This window comes from Glycine soja, chromosome 10 (genome assembly GCF_004193775.1).
Source record: "Glycine soja cultivar W05 chromosome 10, ASM419377v2, whole genome shotgun sequence".
Taxonomy (NCBI): Eukaryota; Viridiplantae; Streptophyta; class Magnoliopsida; order Fabales; family Fabaceae; genus Glycine; species Glycine soja.
In genome coordinates, this window is record NC_041011.1 from 46,636,444 (window position 1) to 46,655,035 (window position 18,592).

Consider the following 18,592-nt stretch of genomic DNA (forward strand, 5'->3'; position numbering starts at 1 on the left):
TACCGTGTACGTATATACAAAGTGTACAAACCATAATATAATGAAAGTCAGAACTGAAAAAAATGTGAATAGAAAAAAAGCTAACACTTATTTTGATTAAACAATTTTAACTATTCCGAGGATAGCATCATCTAGCAATTCATATATCATGCAAGGCATTTTAATGTTGTTGTTACAGTACTGTTTTCAACAAGCTCACTAAATAAGGTACGTAGTTTCTAATTTATACCTTCAGCTCAACTTGCACTTGACGAACCCCTCTTAAGTTTCTTGATAAACATGTGACAGTGAGGCCGTACCAATACGTGAAGACTATATAACTAATTAATGCACCTAAATAATAAATATCTATCTTTATTTAAATCTCTTCCCCAAAGATACAAAAAACCTCTCCTACAGAAAAGTTTTCATATATATTAACAAAAACTAATAGTAGTAGCGTTATATTAGGAGTTGATAAAATTTTCTCTTTCAAGAAAATGTCGTTCGGCAAGAAACTGTTCCTCCAAATTCTGTGGTGGTTTTCCTTGATCGGTCTTAGTTCCCAAATACGGAGTCATTACAGTTTTGTTGTAAGTCCCATCACATCCTATCTCGTTTCCTAGCTAATACTGCATCGGAAATTGGTGAAATGTTAATTATGCGCCATAGCGTTCATAAAGATACTTTTCATCTTTCTTTATTCATAACTATTGCTGCATGAAGCTGTCTACTGCATAATTCTTGCTTCTTGAAGTGTACGTATATGATACATATGGCAGTAATGTAGAATCTTGAAAGGTAGTATATACTTTTATTGAGGGTTCTTGGTTCTTGGTGAAACCCATTCCCCCTCCATCTTTCATGATATATCCTTCCTTTCCTATCGTTCATTTTCATCTTATTCCATTTCTTCTTTTTTTAATATCTTTTTTTTTTTTTTTACCTCTAAGTACTATCTTGAAGGAGTACATTGATGCTATTTCAGTTATTTCATGCTAAATATACGTAAAGATTTTGGAATTTGGAAACCCACCACCTCTACCAACAACAATCAATTGTGATATTTTTTTTGGTGAATCCAATAATTTTTAATATGACTGTATTACTTTTGAATAAATACATATACTACATGTGTAAAGTTTCTTTTATACTATTGTTGAATCATTGATTATCATGTATTTTTTTTGTTACATTTAAGCCACACGAAAAATGACTTTTGAATCTTTGATAAAGTAGAAACTTTTATAGTGCATGCCTATTAAATTATTGTTTTTTATGGTTTGGGTTTTATTCCATTATTTCTTTTATTGTTTTTCACGGATAAATTTTTTCTTGAAAATTATTATTGTTATTTAAATTTTAATAATAATAAGCAAATTGTTAAACCCCTGGAAATTAATGAATCAGTTTGATTACCTTGCAGGTGAGAGAGGCCAATTATACGAGACTCTGTTCGACAAAAAGCATATTGACAGTGAATGGAAATTTTCCAGGACCAACTATCAAAGTCCACAGAGGAGAAACAATCTTTGTTAATGTTTATAACAAGGGCAACTACAATATCACTTTGCACTGGTATTGAATTCAATCCTAGCAATTCTGTGAGCAATAGAAAAAAAAAACGCATGTATGAAAAATGAATCAAATGCCTAATTGACTAAAACTGATTTATGGACAGGCATGGAGTGAAGCAGCCAAGGAATCCATGGACAGATGGTCCTGCATACATTACTCAGTGCCCTATCCAACCTGGAAGGAGATTCAGACAGAAGTTGATTTTTTCTACAGAGGAAGGGACCATATGGTGGCATGCTCATAGTGACTGGTCAAGGGCCACTATTCATGGGGCTATCTATGTCTATCCAACCAAGAATACACCTTACCCTTTTCCCAAAGCTCATGCAGAGATTCCCATCATATTTAGTATGAAAAATATCCTTTAGATTTGTTCTGTCTCCTTATGATTTGATCCAATAACTAGAACAAATTTGATAGAAACATGGCTAAATTAAAATGTAACATTTTATTTATTCATTCATATGCAGGTGAATGGTGGAAGAGTGATATTAATGAGGTCTTCACACAATTTATTGAATCTGGAGGAGGTCCAAATATATCTGATGCTCTCACGATAAATGGTCAACCCGGGGATTTGTACCCTTGCTCAATGACAGGTAGGCATCAAAATTTCCCTTCACAATGATTAACATAATCATATTATCAGTTATTTGAATACGTGTTTGGTTCAAAATAGTAATTATTTTTCAATAGTAAGCATTTTACAGACATGCTCATAGAAAGTTTGAGTTTAATTTCCATTTGGTGTATCCTAATTGAATTCTAAGTTTATGATATAATCTTATTCATGGTTTAAAGTAACTATTTCTTCATTAAAACATTTGTATCTCTGAGGGTTTTTTTTTAATTTTTTTGAAAGGAAGATGATCATGTAATTAAACACAACACTTTCTTTTAATATTCAGAAACGTTCGAGTTTCATGTAGAGCAAGGCAGGACTTATCTTCTCCGTGTTGTCAATGCGGCAATGAATCTCATTCTTTTCTTCTCTGTTTCAAAACACAACCTCACTGTTGTTGGTGCTGATGGTATGTTAACCAAGCCATTGACAAGGGAATACATTTGCATATCACCGGGACAAACAATGGATGTGTTGTTGCATGCCAACCAAGAACCTGATCACTATTATCTGGCTGCAAGGGCATATTCAAGTGGTGTTGGTGTTGCCTTTGATAACACAACAACCACTGCTAGAGTAAAGTACAGTGGTAATTACACTCCTCCTTCATCTCCTTCATTGCCTAACCTTCCAGACTTTAACGACACGCCTGCGGTGTTGGACTTCATTACAAGCTTGAGAGGCTTACCTGAGAGATACCCTCGCCAGGTTCCAACAAACATCACAACTCAAATAGTGACCACTATTTCTGTTAACACTTTGCCATGCCCAAATGGCAGAACCTGCCAGGGACCAAATGGAACCATTTTCGCTGCTAGCATGAACAACATAAGTTTTGACACCCCCAACATTGACATACTAAAAGCTTATTACTATCATATCAATGGGGTATTTAAACCGGGATTTCCTAGATTTCCACCCTTTATATTTAACTTCACTGGGGATTTTTTGCCTATAACATTGAATATACCAAAGCAAGGGACTAGGGTTAATGTACTGAATTATGGTGCAACGGTTGAAATTGTATTCCAAGGGACAAACGTTATTGCAGGGATAGACCATCCTATGCATCTCCATGGATTCAGTTTCCATGTTGTTGGATATGGGTTAGGCAATTTCAACCAAAGCAAGGACCCCAAGAATTTCAATCTCGTGGATCCTCCTTATTTGAATACAGTGATTGTGCCTGTAAATGGTTGGGCTGCTGTTAGGTTTGTGGCTACCAACCCTGGTATGTGGCATAGAATTCTGCCTTATTATACTAATTAATTTAATTAATTCTTAATTTCCAATTTTCTAATTTTATAAGTTGAGAACTTGTTTATGTTGCATGAAATGCATGTGCTTTTTCAATTACAGGAGTATGGTTCATGCACTGCCATCTGGAACGCCACCAAGTTTGGGGCATGGAGACGGTGTTTATTGTGAAGAATGGAAAGGCTTCAAATGAAACGTTACCACCACCACCGCCAGATATGCCCCTCTGTTGAAGAATATTAATCTATACTTTCTCTGTTTAGTGGCCTTTTTATTTTGATATATTCTGTTTAGTGACCTTTGATTCGTTGAAAACAATATGATACACATTTGTTTTACCTTATCTTTCAAGAAGGCATGTATTGGAATTTTGGAGAAAAAAATTGTCTTTAGTTTGCTATTTGTCATAATTTAATAGTTGTTTCATTATTTTTTGCACGTTTTGGGCTTTTCCGTCAATGTCTGACATTTATAGTATCAAGAACTCCTTTAATTAATGCATAAAAAAACACTCTTTTAATTAAGATTTTCTTTCGGCTATTACTTAAGTTTGGTGCCTCGTCTTTGTTTGGTTAATCGTTGCATGACCGTCGCTAGATTACAAATCCAAGTCAAAAGTGAAAAGAAAGCTCAGAGTCAAACATTACAAATTAAAGTCAATTAGGATTTGAAGTGGTTCATCCTATTTCTAGTTCAGATCACTTTCTCTATGGAGGGTTGATTAGAGGGAAAAAGACTAAAGGTTTGGTATATTTTATGGCATGAAACTGTATGGTCAATATGATTGTTGGGTAACAAAATCATTTTCCAACATGAATCCTTTGACATGATCTATCTGTTGGACTTCATAAAGGTGCAGTCTTTTGGTTACAAGCTCATTTAGCTTCAAAGCATCTGTTTTTTCCAGATTGGTTCTCCAATCCAATGTCCTGTATCTATTAGACTACATCCTCTTAAACCATCTCTGAAGTTTTCACCTCTCTTATATGGGCTTCGGGCAAGTATGCACTTCCACTCTATCTATGGAGTGAGTATGGTGGAAAGTTTTCTCTGTTTGGAAAGGAATTACACTTGCTGAACTTTCCTTAAAAGTGGCATGTTTCCTTGGAGGCTTCCTTTTTTCTGCTACTTCTTTTATATATTGGATGAAGGGGTTCTATTGTTTGATTGTCTGCTGCAGCAGGGGTTTTTGATGTATGCTTTTGTTTTTGCATTAGAGACTTGTTTATGTTGGTGCTGATTTGTGTGGTCTGCATCACTTTTTTTTGTCTCTTTATGGGAGCTTATGTAAGAGACTATGTATGTTGTTGAATCATGACTTCCGTTGTGCTTTTGTTCAGCTTTCTTTTGTTAAATATATTATTCTGTTTACAAAAAAAATAAAATGTAGGTTCCAATCTCACTACCTATGTGAGGACCTTTCATGCCCTGGCTCTTATAAATCCCAAGTGCACAACTCACCTAAACTTTTCATTACCAAAAAACATGGGGTATATTCTATCTCATATACAAGTAAACATATTATTTTTCCTTAACCTGCAATCCTATCAGCATAAGTACAAGAATCCCACACAACTATATGAACATCATTAGGCTAACAGTCTAACACCCTACATTCTCTTCATGCATTCCATGGGTTGAGATTCATTGACTATTCATACAAAGAGAATGAAAAGTTCTTTATCCTTCTAGACAACCATGACCAAGATCTAAATTAATCATATCAAACACAAAATCTGTAATAGGAATTTCATGATTGAATACAACACTATCTCTATGCAGCCGAAGATACCAAACAACAGCAAACCAAACAATCCACCATTGATGTGTTGAAGAAAATGGTTTTTAGATTCCATTGGCAGCATCACTTGGATTCCAAGCCAACCATAACAGTTAAACAATTATACATTTCTCTAGTAAGTTAGCAAGCCTATGTTACGAGCCCTTAATTGCAAATTCGCAAGGGTTTTTCTCTCATCTTCCTGACTTCATATATCTCTTCATCTCATCTTCTCGGGGTACTTCTTGGTCTTCAATTCATTTTAAACCTAGTCTGTGGATTGTATTGTCACCTCTAAGCTCTTGGTCTGGTATCTTTTCTGTTGCTTGAGAAGTTGCTTGCTTCACAGTTTCATGCTATCTATTCAAAATGAGGTAAATGAAATTGTATTTGTACTAATTCGATTCATGTATGCTACAGAATTTGAAATTAACAGTTGAAGATTCATGGTTTGCCTGTTTAATCCAATTCTATTTTGTTTGTTTTCTTATTTTAGTAAAAAGCACTAATTGTTATTTTTATGTCAGAATCAATGTTAGAAACTAGTTAAACCTAGGGAGAATCAAGGAGGAAACTTCTAAATGTTTGCCATCAAGTTAAATGGGAATGAAGTTAGTGATGTGGTGCTTATATAACACTAAGAAACAATTTTTTTTTCCTTATCATTTCCCTTTTCCTACGTACCTATCCTATATAATTTCAACATCTTTGAGTTTCTTTCCCATAGTTATGCAAATTGTATGAAGATAATTGCTCTATCTAGCATTTGACATGTTTGAGCCTAGCTACTTTCAATTTTGACTTGGCGACAGTCATGTGACCCTTCAACCAAACAAATTAAGATAAGACACCAAAGCAACAGCCGAAAGAAAATCATAATTAAAGGGGAATTTAATGCCATAAATCTCAGATGTTGATGGAAAAGCCCTGCAATACAAGTGCCAAAAATAATAAAACAACAAAGTTATGACAAATCAAAGCACACGGAGAACTTTTTTCTCCAAATCTGCAATACACGCCTTCTTGAAAGAAAAGGTAAAACAAATTTGTAATGTTTTCAAAGTTCACTAAACTGGAAAAGTACAGAATTTAATTTTCTTCAACATGGGGGCATGTCTGGCGGTGGTGGTGGCAATCTTAGATTTTCAGACTCTCCATCCTTCACAATAAAAACTGTCTCCATACCCCAAGATTGGTGGCGTTCTAGATGGCAGTGCATAAACCATACTCCTGTAATTGAAATCACATGCATGCAATTCATGTAACAAAATTAAACTCTCAACTTAGAAAACAAAAAATGGAAAAATAAAAAAAAGTTCAAATTAATAGAATTAAGCTGGTATTCCAAGCCACATACCAGGGTTTACAGCCTCGAATCTAATGGCAGCCCATCCATTTATAGGCACAACCACTGTATTCAAATAAGGAGGATCAACAAGATTGAAATTCATGGGGTCCACGCTTTGGTTAAAATTGCCTAACCCATATCCAACAACATGGAAACTGTAGCCATGGAGATGGATGGGATGGTCTATCCCTCCAACAAGGTTTGTCCCTTGGAAAACAATTTCAACTGTTGCACCATAGTTCAACACATTAACCCTAGTCCCTTGCTTTGGTGTGTTCAATGTTATAGGCAAAAAATCCCCAGTGAAGTTAAATATAAAGGGTGGAAATCTAGGAAATCCCGGTTTAAATACCCCATTGATATGATAGTAATAAGCTTTTAGTATGTCAATGTTGGGGGTATCAAAACTTATGTTGTTCATGCTAGCAGCGAAAATGGTTCCATTTGGTCCCTGACAGGTTCTGCCATTTGGGCATGGCAAAGTGTTAACAGAAATAGTGGTCACTATTTGAGTTGTGATGTTTTTTGGGACCTGACTGGGGGCTCTCTCAGGTAAGCCTCTTAGGTTTGTAATGAAGTCCAATGCCGCACGGGTGTCGTTAAAGTCTGGAAGATTAGGCAATGAAGGAGATGAAGGTGGAGTGTAATTGCCACTGTACTCTATTCTAGCAGTGGTTGTTGTGTTATCAAAGGCTACTCCAACACCACTTGAATATGCCCTTGCAGCCAAATAATAGTGACCAGGTTCTTGATTGGCATGCAGCAATACATCCATTGCTTGTCCCGGTGATATGCAAATATAATCCCTTGTGAATGGCCTTGAGTACACAGCATCAGCAGCAACAACAGTGAGGTTGTGTTGGGAAACAGAGAAGAAGAGAATGAGATTCACTGCCGCGTTGATAACACGGAGATGATAAGTCTTTCCTTGCTCTACATTTAACTTGAATGTTTCTGAAAATCAAAACAAAGTAGCTTGGCGTTCAGAGCCTAACCTTAACGATACAAATGTTTGAAATAAGAAATATTTAGTTGAAACTTGGAACCATGAATAGGATTATAGTAGAATGTTTGAATTTAATTAGAATATAATATAATAGGTAAGACTTTTTACACTGTTAGTACAGTTATAGATTATCATGTATGATATTATTGACTTTTATTAGTTGAGAGAAAAAAAAAATTACCCTGATACTACTTAGAAATTAAACTCATAAACTTTGGTTTCTAAGTGCAAGCTTGGCAAATGATTAGTTTTGACAAATAATTACTTCTTTTGAACCAAGCATGCATCAAATAAATCATAGTATGATTACCTGGACTTGAGCAAGGTAACAGATCCCCGGGTTGACCATTGATAGTGAGAGCATCAGATACGCTTGGGGCTGCTCCACTTTCCATAGATTGTCTGAAGACCTCGTTGACATCACTCGTCCACCATTCTCCTGCATATGCATGAATAAGTAAATAAAATGTTACATTTTTTCCATGTTTTTATCAAATATATATGTTCTAGTTATTTTTTAGCTTTGAAGATACGTGAGGATCTTGAGGTTGTTTGTTCGTCACATTGGGATCAGAATTTTCTTTTTCATGTGTTTCATGGATATTAAGATTGGAACACATGGAGGTTTACGGTACAGGGGAAGGGTATATGATATATGATGCATATGTTGTGTTGCCAGGGTTGTTTAATAGATATTTATATGTCCTTTTATTAATCTAAACATTTTTTTTTGTTTATATATTGTTCAAAACCCACAAGATACATGTAACATCTTACATGTTACTTTAAGAGATGTGTTAACCCTCCACTTCAGCTATATTACAAAAACACGAACTCTTAATTCTTAGTAATCGGACTCTCGAGTAAACAGGTTATCTCTGACTTATTAATATTTAAATGTATTTAAATATTTTATCTATTAGCAGGTAATTAATCATTTATAAGGCCACCTATTATCTACATACAAGGTACGATTATTTTTTACATTTCATTTATAAGCAAATGTTTATCTTTAACATTATTTATAAACTCCTTGATATTATCTACAACCCCAAAATTATTTCAAAGGCTGCATCAGTCCCTACAAATAAGAACCGACAGTCACACTCAACTATTATTATAAATACAGGTTTTATCGAACCCTCTACACATCCCATCATGCACTCATGCACTCGACACACAAGCAACTAGCATGTGCCCCTCTCTCTCTTAAGATATATTTGCTTTATTCTCTTTACTTATATTCTTACTTGAGCGTCGAAGTCCTTTGTTTTGCAGGTTTTCTCTCTTATCAAAGGTGTGTGAAGTTAGAAACCCCACTCAATCACGTCCATCATGACGTGTCACAATTCCAGATTTTGGTAAGATAAAAAAAATTCTAATTATTTGATCAAATGAGTGTAAATTGAGGATATTTTCCATACCAAATATGATGGGAATCTCTGCATCAGGTTGGGGAAAAGGGTAAGGAGTATTTTTATTGGGATAGATATAGATAGCACCATAGACAGTGGCTCTTAACCATTCACTATGAGCATGCCACCATATGGTCCCTTCCTCGAAAGTAAAAATCAACCTCTGTGTGAATTTCCTTCCAGGTTGGATTGGGCACTGAGTAATGTATGAAGGACCATCTGTCCATGGATTCCTTGGCTGCTTCACCCCATGCCTGTTCATAAATATATAAGTTTTAGTTAATTAAACATATATTTGATTCATTTCCATCCATTGTGTTGTATTATTTTTCAGTTTAAATTCCTTCCATTGATATTTTTTAACAAAACTAACAAATTAAAATTTATCAATAAAAAAACAACTATTTTCCATACCAGTGTAAAGTAATATTGAAGTTGCCCTTGTTGTAAACATCTACAAAGATTGTGTCTCCCCTGGTGGCTCTGATAGTTGGTCCTGGAAATTCTCCATTCACAGTCAATATGTTTTTTGTGGAACAGAGTCTTGTGTACTTGACCTCTGTCACCTGCAACATTTATCCAACAGTTTACTAATTATTTATTAAAATTTAATTCTTTATAAATATACGCATAAATTTTTCATATGATAACTTTATAACAAAAAACTAATAATAAATTTCATAAAAAAAATTATCTACAAAAAAACTATAAAATAAATAATATAATAACCCTCAACAAATAATAGTTATTACTATTATTAAATACTCTTACGTTGGCCACTACTTAAGATACTACTATATATAAAGTTCAAGAAGAATTAGGTGGGCAGGCAGCTTCGTGCAGCAATAGTTAGGGAAAACTAAACCAAAACAACATGAAAAAATATATTTATGAACGCTATGGCGCATAACATTTTCACCACTTCCTGATAAAGTGTCAGGATTCGAAAGGATCTCTGATGGAACTCACAACAAAAGTGTAATTCTGTGCTTGGGAACTAAGACCGATCAAGGAAAAACACCACAGAATTTGGAGGAACAGATTCTTGCCACACGTCATTTTCATAGAAGAAAATGCTATGCAACTCCTATACTATAATGTTATTGCTAATAGTTTGTGATATATATATATATATATGAAAAACTTTTATGTAGGAGTGTTAGTGTATCTTGGGAGAAGAGATTTAAATATAGATAGATTTGAGGGGCATTAATTAGTTATAGTCTTCAAATATTGGTGCGGCCTCACTGTCACATATGTTTATCAAGAAAAGTCAATACGAAAATTGTACTACTAATTACAAGAAATTTAAAAAGGATTCGTCGAGCAATTTGAGCTGAAGCCTAAAGGCAGCGTAATAAATTAGAAACTGCCTTATTTAGTGAACTTGTTATCAACTGTACCTCTTCGAAAACACTGCAACAACAGCTTTACTTAAAAAGCCATAGAATATCCACTTCCATGGAATAGTTAAGATTGTTTAATCAAAACAAGCGTTATCTTTTGGTCATTGACTTTAATTTATTTATTTTTTGCAATTTTGACTTTTCATTATATTATGGGTTTTACTTTGTAATTAGCACACGTTTGTGGGAAAGATATATTAAACTCAAGTCCAGCAAACACCCTCTTCATTATTGCTATAAAGAAGGCTTATTTAGAAGCTCAATCTTATAAACAATATTATTGAAAATAACTTCAAATTGATAAAACGAATATCATATTTTAATTTCTTAAAATAAACTAATTCAACACATGTATTTGATAATTTATTTCAATAACTAATAAGTTTTTTTTATTTGTCAACTTATAATTTAGTTAATTTTACATGATTATTTCAAGGATAAAATAATTAAAATTTATGTTTTAGGCCCATTAGTAGGGAAAAAAGTGGTTCATGTTTCAATAATATTATTTTGTATGAAAAGAAAATGCACGAATGGTCATGCTCCAGATGTATGATATGATCATACGTGTCAAATTATTAAAAAGAATATTATACGGTTAACCTTCTTGGTCAAGCGTCCATTTTAACCATTCAATTCTAATTCGTTATTTTCTGTGTAACTTTCTTCAGATAACTGTTCAATTATAATTTGTCACATTGTTCTTCATTTTTAGCTAAGATTAAGAGTTCCGTCAAAAAAAAAAAAAAAACTAAGGTTAAAAGCCATTTTAGCAGTGGCAATGTTACAAATGTTGCGGCTGATTGGTTTGCCAAGTTTGGTCTTTCTTTAAATTTTGATTGTATACTTTTTTTATCATCCTCCTCCTTTTGTGGAGAAACTCCTAGATTCTCTGGTTGTGTTGACCAGTAATCAGAACTACTTCGGGCTTTTAATCCCTTTGATGATAAAAAAAACTTATTAGCTGAAGGAAAGTTTTTTTTAATAGTTTCTAATATTTTTTAAATCTTAATAACAATTTTCTAAAACGTTAATTTCTAATTATTTTTATATTTTATTTTATTTTTATCATCAATATATTTATTTAATTTTCTGATTATATTTATTAAATAAATTATTTATTATTATTTTTTATCATTTTATACTTTTCAATTATATTTTATGGAATCCTTTTAATTTAAGTAATTAATTTTTTAACTTTGGGTTAATTATATCAAAATAACCTATGTGTATATCATTGCTTTTTTCCTCCCGAAAAAGCACGTCCCTACAACATTTATTGCCTTGCTTTAGTTTTCTTTCTTCTCTCCCACTTAACTTTCACGACAAGCACACACATTCTCCTTCAGCATTCACTCGTCAACATGTTATCATGCCTTCATCTATTATCTTCTTCAACAAAAAGTCCCAGCATTCCTTGCATTAGAATTACCATGATTCTTTAATCATATCAACACACCATTTTTCTTCCTTTTTCATTCAAATCATGACCATTATAAACAAACTCCATGCTCACACCCCTGCCCTTACAACTGCACAAAAAACAGACTAGTCACTAGGCTTACTTGCTGCAAACAGCCATCGATTGAGAACAAAATATTCTTTCATGGATGATGATCCTTGAGATCAAGTGTGGAACAAAGGTGTGTGAAGGTTGCACATTCAAGCTATTTGAGTTTAATTTTGATATTCCGTGGGTGTAAAAAGCTTTGCTCTGTGAACTAATTAGAAATGAGCTTAAATATAATTTTTAAAATAATTGTATACTTAATATACCTTACAAATAATTTTTCATTTAAGTTTCTACACATGGGCTGTATGTCAAGATGTTTTACTTAATATCAAGGAGAAAAAATCATTTATATTACAAGTCATTTTGATACATGCGTAACAGGTCAACTAACTAGTTATATGATGAAGATGAACACCAAGGTACTATTAGTTATTCTTGTCATCACTGGTTTTCTCACTGTTAAGGCAGTTTTATTCACCAATCACCATCCTCGAAAGACATTAAATTTAACAATTAGAATGGTTGTAGCTTACAGAACCTGCTGTTTTTCCACCACATTGCAGAGAGGAACAACTCACAAATACTTACAACGTAGAGTGAAATTTTATTTGGAATGCACAACAGAAAGAGGATCTCACTTCGGCAGGGTACACAATCAGATACAGTGGAAAGACTTGTTTACTCCTGAATATGAACAGGCACAAAACCCCTGTGAATGGAAGCCTTCACAGCATCCAATACCAGTTGCGTTTTCCTAGTAATAGTTGGACACTTCTTGTCAGGCTTGGAGTTTTTGAATTTGATTTCTCCGACCAACCGGCGAATTCTTTAACCAAAAGAGCCTCCTGAGGGAGATCAGTGGTCACTGTATTCTTACTTGGTTGTTTATCCCACCCTGTGACAAGATCATTAAAGCCGGTTTCTGTACCAGCCAAAAATGATGCCTCCTTCTCATGATAAGGGATAACAAAATCATGCACATGCAGAGTTCCTCTTGTGCCAATAGCTGTTATGTCCATGGTTAAGTTTGCCAAGAAGGAGCAATGGAAGGTTGCTACTTTCCCATCTTCCCAGTATAGAGAAGCCCCACAGTCCAATATCACCACATCTTTGTTAAGCACAGGTTCATATGAAGCAACTACTGTTTTAGGCAATTCGTACGTAGTTGGTAGCCAACAGGATTGCCCTAATACAATACCATCCTGCATCACCCAGAGAACCAAGAGCATCAAGATCCGACTTCACGCGAATGTAAAGCAGGTGCACACCTGTACAACCCAGAACACAAGACTACTCATCAATCTGGGAAAACATACATACCCTCCCCTGAAAATAGGAAAAACAAAGGAAATAACTCAATCTGAGGAATGAATTCAACAAAGTTAGGCCAAGCAAATATGACAATCAAAATGCAACATCAACTCGTGCAACTGGTCCTAAAAACTTTAATGAAGCCCAATTTATATTAGTAAGACCCTCCAAACTGGAAATACAACAAATAAATGGCACAATGACTCCATTTGTTCATTAGTTCGTATTTCGTAAGATACTTAAGCTCCATTTAAGAAAGATGTATTTTCTAGCACTGGTGCCTTTTGTCAGCAAAATATTTAAACCAATCAGAATAGAAGTCTCACTCATTAACTCACATGATAAAAGTTTACATCAAATATATTTTTTTATCAACAAATTGTTAATTGTTAATTAATTTTTGTTATTTATCTATAAATATTAATTGATAGTTAGTTTTTATTAGTAGAAAGAATCCAATTTGTCATCTTTTATCTCTTTTTTTTCTTTCTTAACTATCCAACCAGCCTTATATTTATTTACATCAAATATTAACATGAGTTACTGAACTAAAACTCTAATTCTCACTCGAAACAACATAAAATGTAGCTAAGGATCTGCATATTTTATGAAATAGTAGTACTACTTAAAAGAACTTTCTTTACCTTCTCTTAAATGAATAACTGATAAATGCTTCGTATCCTTTCACTCTGTGAATCATCAAAAGTTTCATTCTTAATAAATCCGTTTGGAGTCCCTAAGGTTAAATTTTTTGCTCGATCAGCTTTCCTCAGTAGTACTAACACAAATGACTTGTGTGACAACTGACAGATCCCAAAGTCTGTAGCCATTTTTGAAATTAAGTTGAAGTCGGGATAAGAAGCAGAATGGAATGAATACTGAATGCCGATTTGAGGATACCAAAACGTTGCGCATCGTTGAGGAAGTGGGCCATGGTAGCAGTCCTTGGGTTATGGACCCAGATGGTGCTATCCATGAACTGCACCCCACTGGATTCGGGAATTACTTTGCACACCTAACGTTTTTTTGGTACACCCAACAATTTTTTGTTTTTTGAAAATTACCCCTTATTAAAAACATACTCATTGTGAAAATCCTTCATACGGATTCACAATCCATGGTGAATCTGTAAGACCATTACCTTCCTCACCAACTCCACTATGCCACCTCTGTCGCGCCGCAGCTCTGCCACCGCCCTTCGTTCCAACCTCCGACGCGTCGCAGCTCCACCACCTCCTTCATGGCCATCACCCTCCCTCTGGTCCCTTGAGGTAACCGCCAACCTCCGTCGCGTGAGGTCACCGCCACCTCCTTCATTGTCGCGCGAGGTCCCTTCGCTCCTCCTTCATCGTCGGCAAGCGTCTCCTCTCACGTCGCACGCGTTCTTTGTCGCCGCCAACCTTGTTGCGAAGGTCCGTGGCCTTACAGATTATGAATCCGTGATGACCTTACGGATTGATAATCCGTATAGGTTATACCTAAGAGTGTTTTTGGTTTTTCACCCTAAATGCTGGGTGTACAAGAACAAATGATGAGTGTAGGAAGAGAAAACCACTGGATTTGCAGGCCTCCAGAATGCGGTGGAACTGTACCACGTCGAGCGCCACGGGCTTTTCAGGAGCAAGTGGTTTTTGTTCTAGGCCGCAAGCACGGCCCAGTGAAAATGGAGGCTGGTGGGGAGTGGGATGTAGACAGCGTCCACGTTGAGGACCTCGTAGGAGCCGTACATTTTGGCGGAGAGAGGGAAGCCATTGCTGGCGGCAAATGCGACGGCCCCTTCTGGTGGGAGCGGCTTGCCTAAAATTCTTGTAGAGTGGAGAAGGAAGTTTCATTCTTTATGTCAAATCATTCATGAATTAGTAACTGTATCCAAATCTAAAAAAATCCCAATTGTTTCGGCATAGGTGTGATTATTGTCTTAAAAAACAAAATTGAAAACCAGTGCAATCATTGTCAACTTGCCTCCCAAGTTTCTGTAATACTCCCACAAAATAATAACAAAAAAAATTATATTCGATTAATTATTAGTATATTAAAATTGATTCTGAAAGAAGATCTTGAAATATAAATTATTAGATATGTTTGTCATTAAATATGTACACGATAACATAAAAAAATATATTTACATGATTAACTTTACCCAAAAAAATGATACAATGATTATCGCATCCTTAAAATAATACGATTATAGCAGTTTGGAGTGGATTGAATTGTTCAGAGAAATTATTTGTTCTCATAGTCACTAACCACACAACATTGGAAGGCTCATCACCAAAAGAAATGTTTTTGGAGAAGATGGATATGCAACGTCGTTCAACCATGTATCTTTTAATTTAACTAATTATCAAATTAATTGATTAATTAATGTGAAAGTATTCTTAAATATATAACATAATTCTTTAAGATTAAAAAAAATAAAAACATAAATTTCTCCTAAATTTAAATTTCAAAAAAAATAATAGATAATTATATACAAATAAAAACACAAATTGTTCCCAAATTTAAGATTAAAAATCACTATTTATTCTAGTCCATAGAATTTAATAAAATAATTTATCAAGAGATTAAATGAGAAATTCAATACTTGATATTCTCAATAAATTTATATTAGTGGAAGTGCATTTACCTTTAGTACGTTCTACTGTTCTAGCGAGACACAATGGCAACGCAATCTTATCTTCTGAATCTGAACACTTTTCATATTCATGCGGGAATCAGAGGTAAGTATTCAACTCTCATATGCTCTCCGTTCTATCAAAGCCCCCTTCACACTTTTTTTTGTTTCAATTTTCCATTTTTGTAGGACGGCAATGCAAACCTTCAATATTCAAACCAACCAATTTTGGCTTTGGGGTCTGGGTAAGCGTTACTATCTGCAAATTTCTCGTGGGAATGCTTTCATTAGCTAAGTTTGGCATACCCATTTGCGATTTTTTGCGTTTGTTGTTTAAATTCGTGTTCATATTTTCTTTTCTGTCTAGAATTTCGAAATGGGTTAATGATTATAAATAAATAAATAAATAAGTAGTTCTTCTTTTTGTTGAATTAGCTGTGCGCCAATATAGTTTATATTGTGAACAAAAGTCTGTTTAAGCATTTAATTGTTTGTTTTTCTTTATTTCTGCATAGTAACCAAGCAAATAAAACAATGTTTGGCTTCAACTGATGACTAGAATGAGCAAAAACCCTTTTTTTGTTGATACATTGAAGTGCAAGCACCTGAGATAAGGAGAGAGATATGTGGGTTAATGAGTGGAGGATGAAACCTACACCATCATCATGAATCACATCCTAATCTTAGAGACTGGGCCGGTCCAATTGTGCTACAAGCTTGTGCGGTGAACTAACCTCCTTTAACATGGAATTGTGGTGCGATTGTGATTTGATAGAAATTGATTTAACTAGGAAGGGCAGGAAAAATAAGGGAAAGATCATATTTGATGTGGACATCCCCACAGATAGTGTTTTCAGATTATAGCTTACACAGAATGCTAGCATAAATATAGTTCAAATGGCTGAAATATTTTACTTCTTAAAATTCATTCATTATATTATTACTAATTTAAGGATCCTGGTGACAAATATGATTGTTTTAAATGACATCAAAAGTGGATGAATTTGAGGTGTAAATCTATATTGTATGTTTGACTTGAAATTGGTGAGAACGACAAGAGGGGTCATGTGATAAATTATTGGTTTTTCAACTATTGATAGATTAGTTTTGCGAATTCCTGCATAAGTAGATTATTATATTGAGGTGGTGATTTGTTTAGCAGAAATTTGTCATGGAACCTGCATTCCTTCCTTCACTTATTATTGATATATTTAAAAGAGTTTGGAAAAAAGCATTGAAAATGTGCTATGTTATCTTGTTATTACTTTGAAAGTGTGCACGCTCTTTTGATAAAATGCCCTAGTAGAGTGAAGAATTTGATTTGCAGTTCAAAGGACAAGATTGAAACATATATTAGGCCCTTGTTTGATGGCCTACCGACATAAGAGTATTTCCAAAATCTGGTCATAATTATTACTATCTCCGGTCCTATTCATATCCCATTCATAATAAACAAGTTGTAATGTAAAATACACTGCAACTTGTTTCTAATAAATAGGACCGGAGGTAGTATTATATAATCCCAACATGGATTGGTTTACTAGGGGTCATTTCTCTGATACACATTTTTATGTTTTATAGAGATTACAGCACATATTATTACTGTCAATAAAATAAAAAGGGAATTTCTATCAATTCCCAATTGTAGTAGCTTATTGAACGGATATTTCAGGTATTTAGGATTAAGTGGGACAAATGTAAATTTATTTCGAGTTATTGGAGGATTCAGATATTGGGTAGTTTCTTGGGTTTGGATTCAGATACTTGAAATCCACCAATTGGCACTCCTAATTAGTAATTACATCTTATGGCGGTTTATATGGCTACTAGCTAGAGTTGAACGTGTCTCAAGATTTCAATGATTCCTTTCCCTTCAAAACACGTGTATTTTCTTCCACGCTGCAAAATACCATGTTATCTCAGTCTAATTTGAGATTTTCATTGTTGCAGAAAAGTTCAAAGTATCACACTAAAAGAAATGTCAATGACAATTCCGGAGTCATGCAATGTTGCTCATGCTACACAGAAGTTGGAGCTTCTGCTGGCATAACAATATCCTCACTAGTGGATGCAGCCACCACACAGATATCTCTTAATTCAGATGTAGACTTGAATACTCTCAAACTGAGCATGCCAGAAACTTCACACGCTTCCTCAGATTTCATGACAAGATTGGTTCTTGCAGATCTTGACCCTGCTACTGCAAAGTTGGCCATTGGATTTCTAGGTCCCTTCCTCTCAGTGTTTGGTTTTCTCTTTATAGTAAGAATAGTCATGTCTTGGTACCCAAAACTCCCAGTGGGGAAATTTCCATATGTAATAGCCTATGCTCCTACTGAGCCACTTCTCATTCCTACCCGCAAAGTGATTGCTCCTCTTGCTGGTGTGGACGTTACTCCAGTGGTCTGGTTTGGATTAATCAGTTTTCTTAACGAAATATTAGTAGGTCCACAAGGATTACTAGTTCTCCTTTCCCAACAAGTCAATTAGCTTACACATTTGGAATTTATGAATGACATAAATTCTATATCATCTTATTGGATGACACATGTATACAAAATTACATCGGTATAATGCATCCTCCTAGAAATGCTAGGAACACTTTGTCATTCTTTTAAACACATTTTTTTAATTGGTTAAAATTTATAAAAAAGAATAAAATTTTGTGAAACTCACATGATTATCTCTCGATTTTATAATTTTTAATAAATTATAAGCTTAATATATCCTTTGCTGTATGAAAATTAGGAAGACGATTAAAGA

The 18,592-nt window shown here is 34.4% G+C and overlaps 3 protein-coding genes and 1 pseudogene across 3 annotated transcripts; 2 read left to right on the forward strand and 2 right to left on the reverse strand.

The window, feature by feature from the left end:
* The first annotated feature begins 411 nt into the window (after positions 1-411).
* On the forward strand, positions 412-3,874 carry LOC114370314 (laccase-15-like). Its single transcript, XM_028327624.1, has 6 exons — positions 412-572; positions 1,406-1,557; positions 1,661-1,905; positions 2,028-2,156; positions 2,466-3,410; positions 3,539-3,874. The coding sequence occupies exons 1-6, from the start codon at positions 480-482 to the stop codon at positions 3,667-3,669; spliced, it is 1,695 nt and encodes a 564-aa protein (XP_028183425.1). The 5' UTR covers positions 412-479; the 3' UTR covers positions 3,670-3,874.
* Positions 3,875-6,121: 2,247 nt separating this feature from the next.
* LOC114370313 (laccase-15-like) lies at positions 6,122-10,095 on the reverse strand. The gene is made up of 6 exons (XM_028327623.1): positions 9,955-10,095; positions 9,400-9,551; positions 8,995-9,239; positions 7,881-8,009; positions 6,574-7,518; positions 6,122-6,446 (listed from the first exon to the last, which is right to left on the reverse strand). The coding sequence occupies exons 1-6, from the start codon at positions 10,048-10,050 to the stop codon at positions 6,316-6,318; spliced, it is 1,698 nt and encodes a 565-aa protein (XP_028183424.1). The 5' UTR covers positions 10,051-10,095; the 3' UTR covers positions 6,122-6,315.
* Positions 10,096-12,199: 2,104 nt separating this feature from the next.
* LOC114369925 lies at positions 12,200-15,123 on the reverse strand (annotated as a pseudogene).
* A 675-nt stretch (positions 15,124-15,798) lies between these two features.
* On the forward strand, positions 15,799-18,448 carry LOC114369924 (protein COFACTOR ASSEMBLY OF COMPLEX C SUBUNIT B CCB3, chloroplastic-like). The gene is made up of 3 exons (XM_028327207.1): positions 15,799-15,935; positions 16,019-16,074; positions 17,780-18,448. The coding sequence occupies exons 1-3, from the start codon at positions 15,875-15,877 to the stop codon at positions 18,317-18,319; spliced, it is 657 nt and encodes a 218-aa protein (XP_028183008.1). The 5' UTR covers positions 15,799-15,874; the 3' UTR covers positions 18,320-18,448.
* The last annotated feature ends 144 nt before the right edge of the window (positions 18,449-18,592 follow it).

Coding starts and splice junctions, on each gene's coding strand:
- LOC114370313 (XM_028327623.1), bottom strand. CDS start 10,050: ATGAAAATGACGTGTGGCAAGAATCTGTTCCTCCAAATTCTGTGGTGT. Junction 9,552..9,954: donor CACAGAATTACACTTTTGTT/GTGAGTTCCATC, acceptor TAAATGTTGCAG/GTGACAGAGGTCAAGTACAC. Junction 8,010..8,994: donor AGAGATTCCCATCATATTTG/GTATGGAAAATA, acceptor ATGCATATGCAG/GAGAATGGTGGACGAGTGAT.
- LOC114369924 (XM_028327207.1), top strand. CDS start 15,875: ATGGCAACGCAATCTTATCTTCTGAATCTGAACACTTTTCATATTCAT. Junction 15,936..16,018: donor TATTCATGCGGGAATCAGAG/GTAAGTATTCAA, acceptor CCATTTTTGTAG/GACGGCAATGCAAACCTTCA. Junction 16,075..17,779: donor ATTTTGGCTTTGGGGTCTGG/GTAAGCGTTACT, acceptor TCATTGTTGCAG/AAAAGTTCAAAGTATCACAC.
- LOC114370314 (XM_028327624.1), top strand. CDS start 480: ATGTCGTTCGGCAAGAAACTGTTCCTCCAAATTCTGTGGTGGTTTTCC. Junction 573..1,405: donor GGAGTCATTACAGTTTTGTT/GTAAGTCCCATC, acceptor ATTACCTTGCAG/GTGAGAGAGGCCAATTATAC. Junction 2,157..2,465: donor GTACCCTTGCTCAATGACAG/GTAGGCATCAAA, acceptor TTTAATATTCAG/AAACGTTCGAGTTTCATGTA.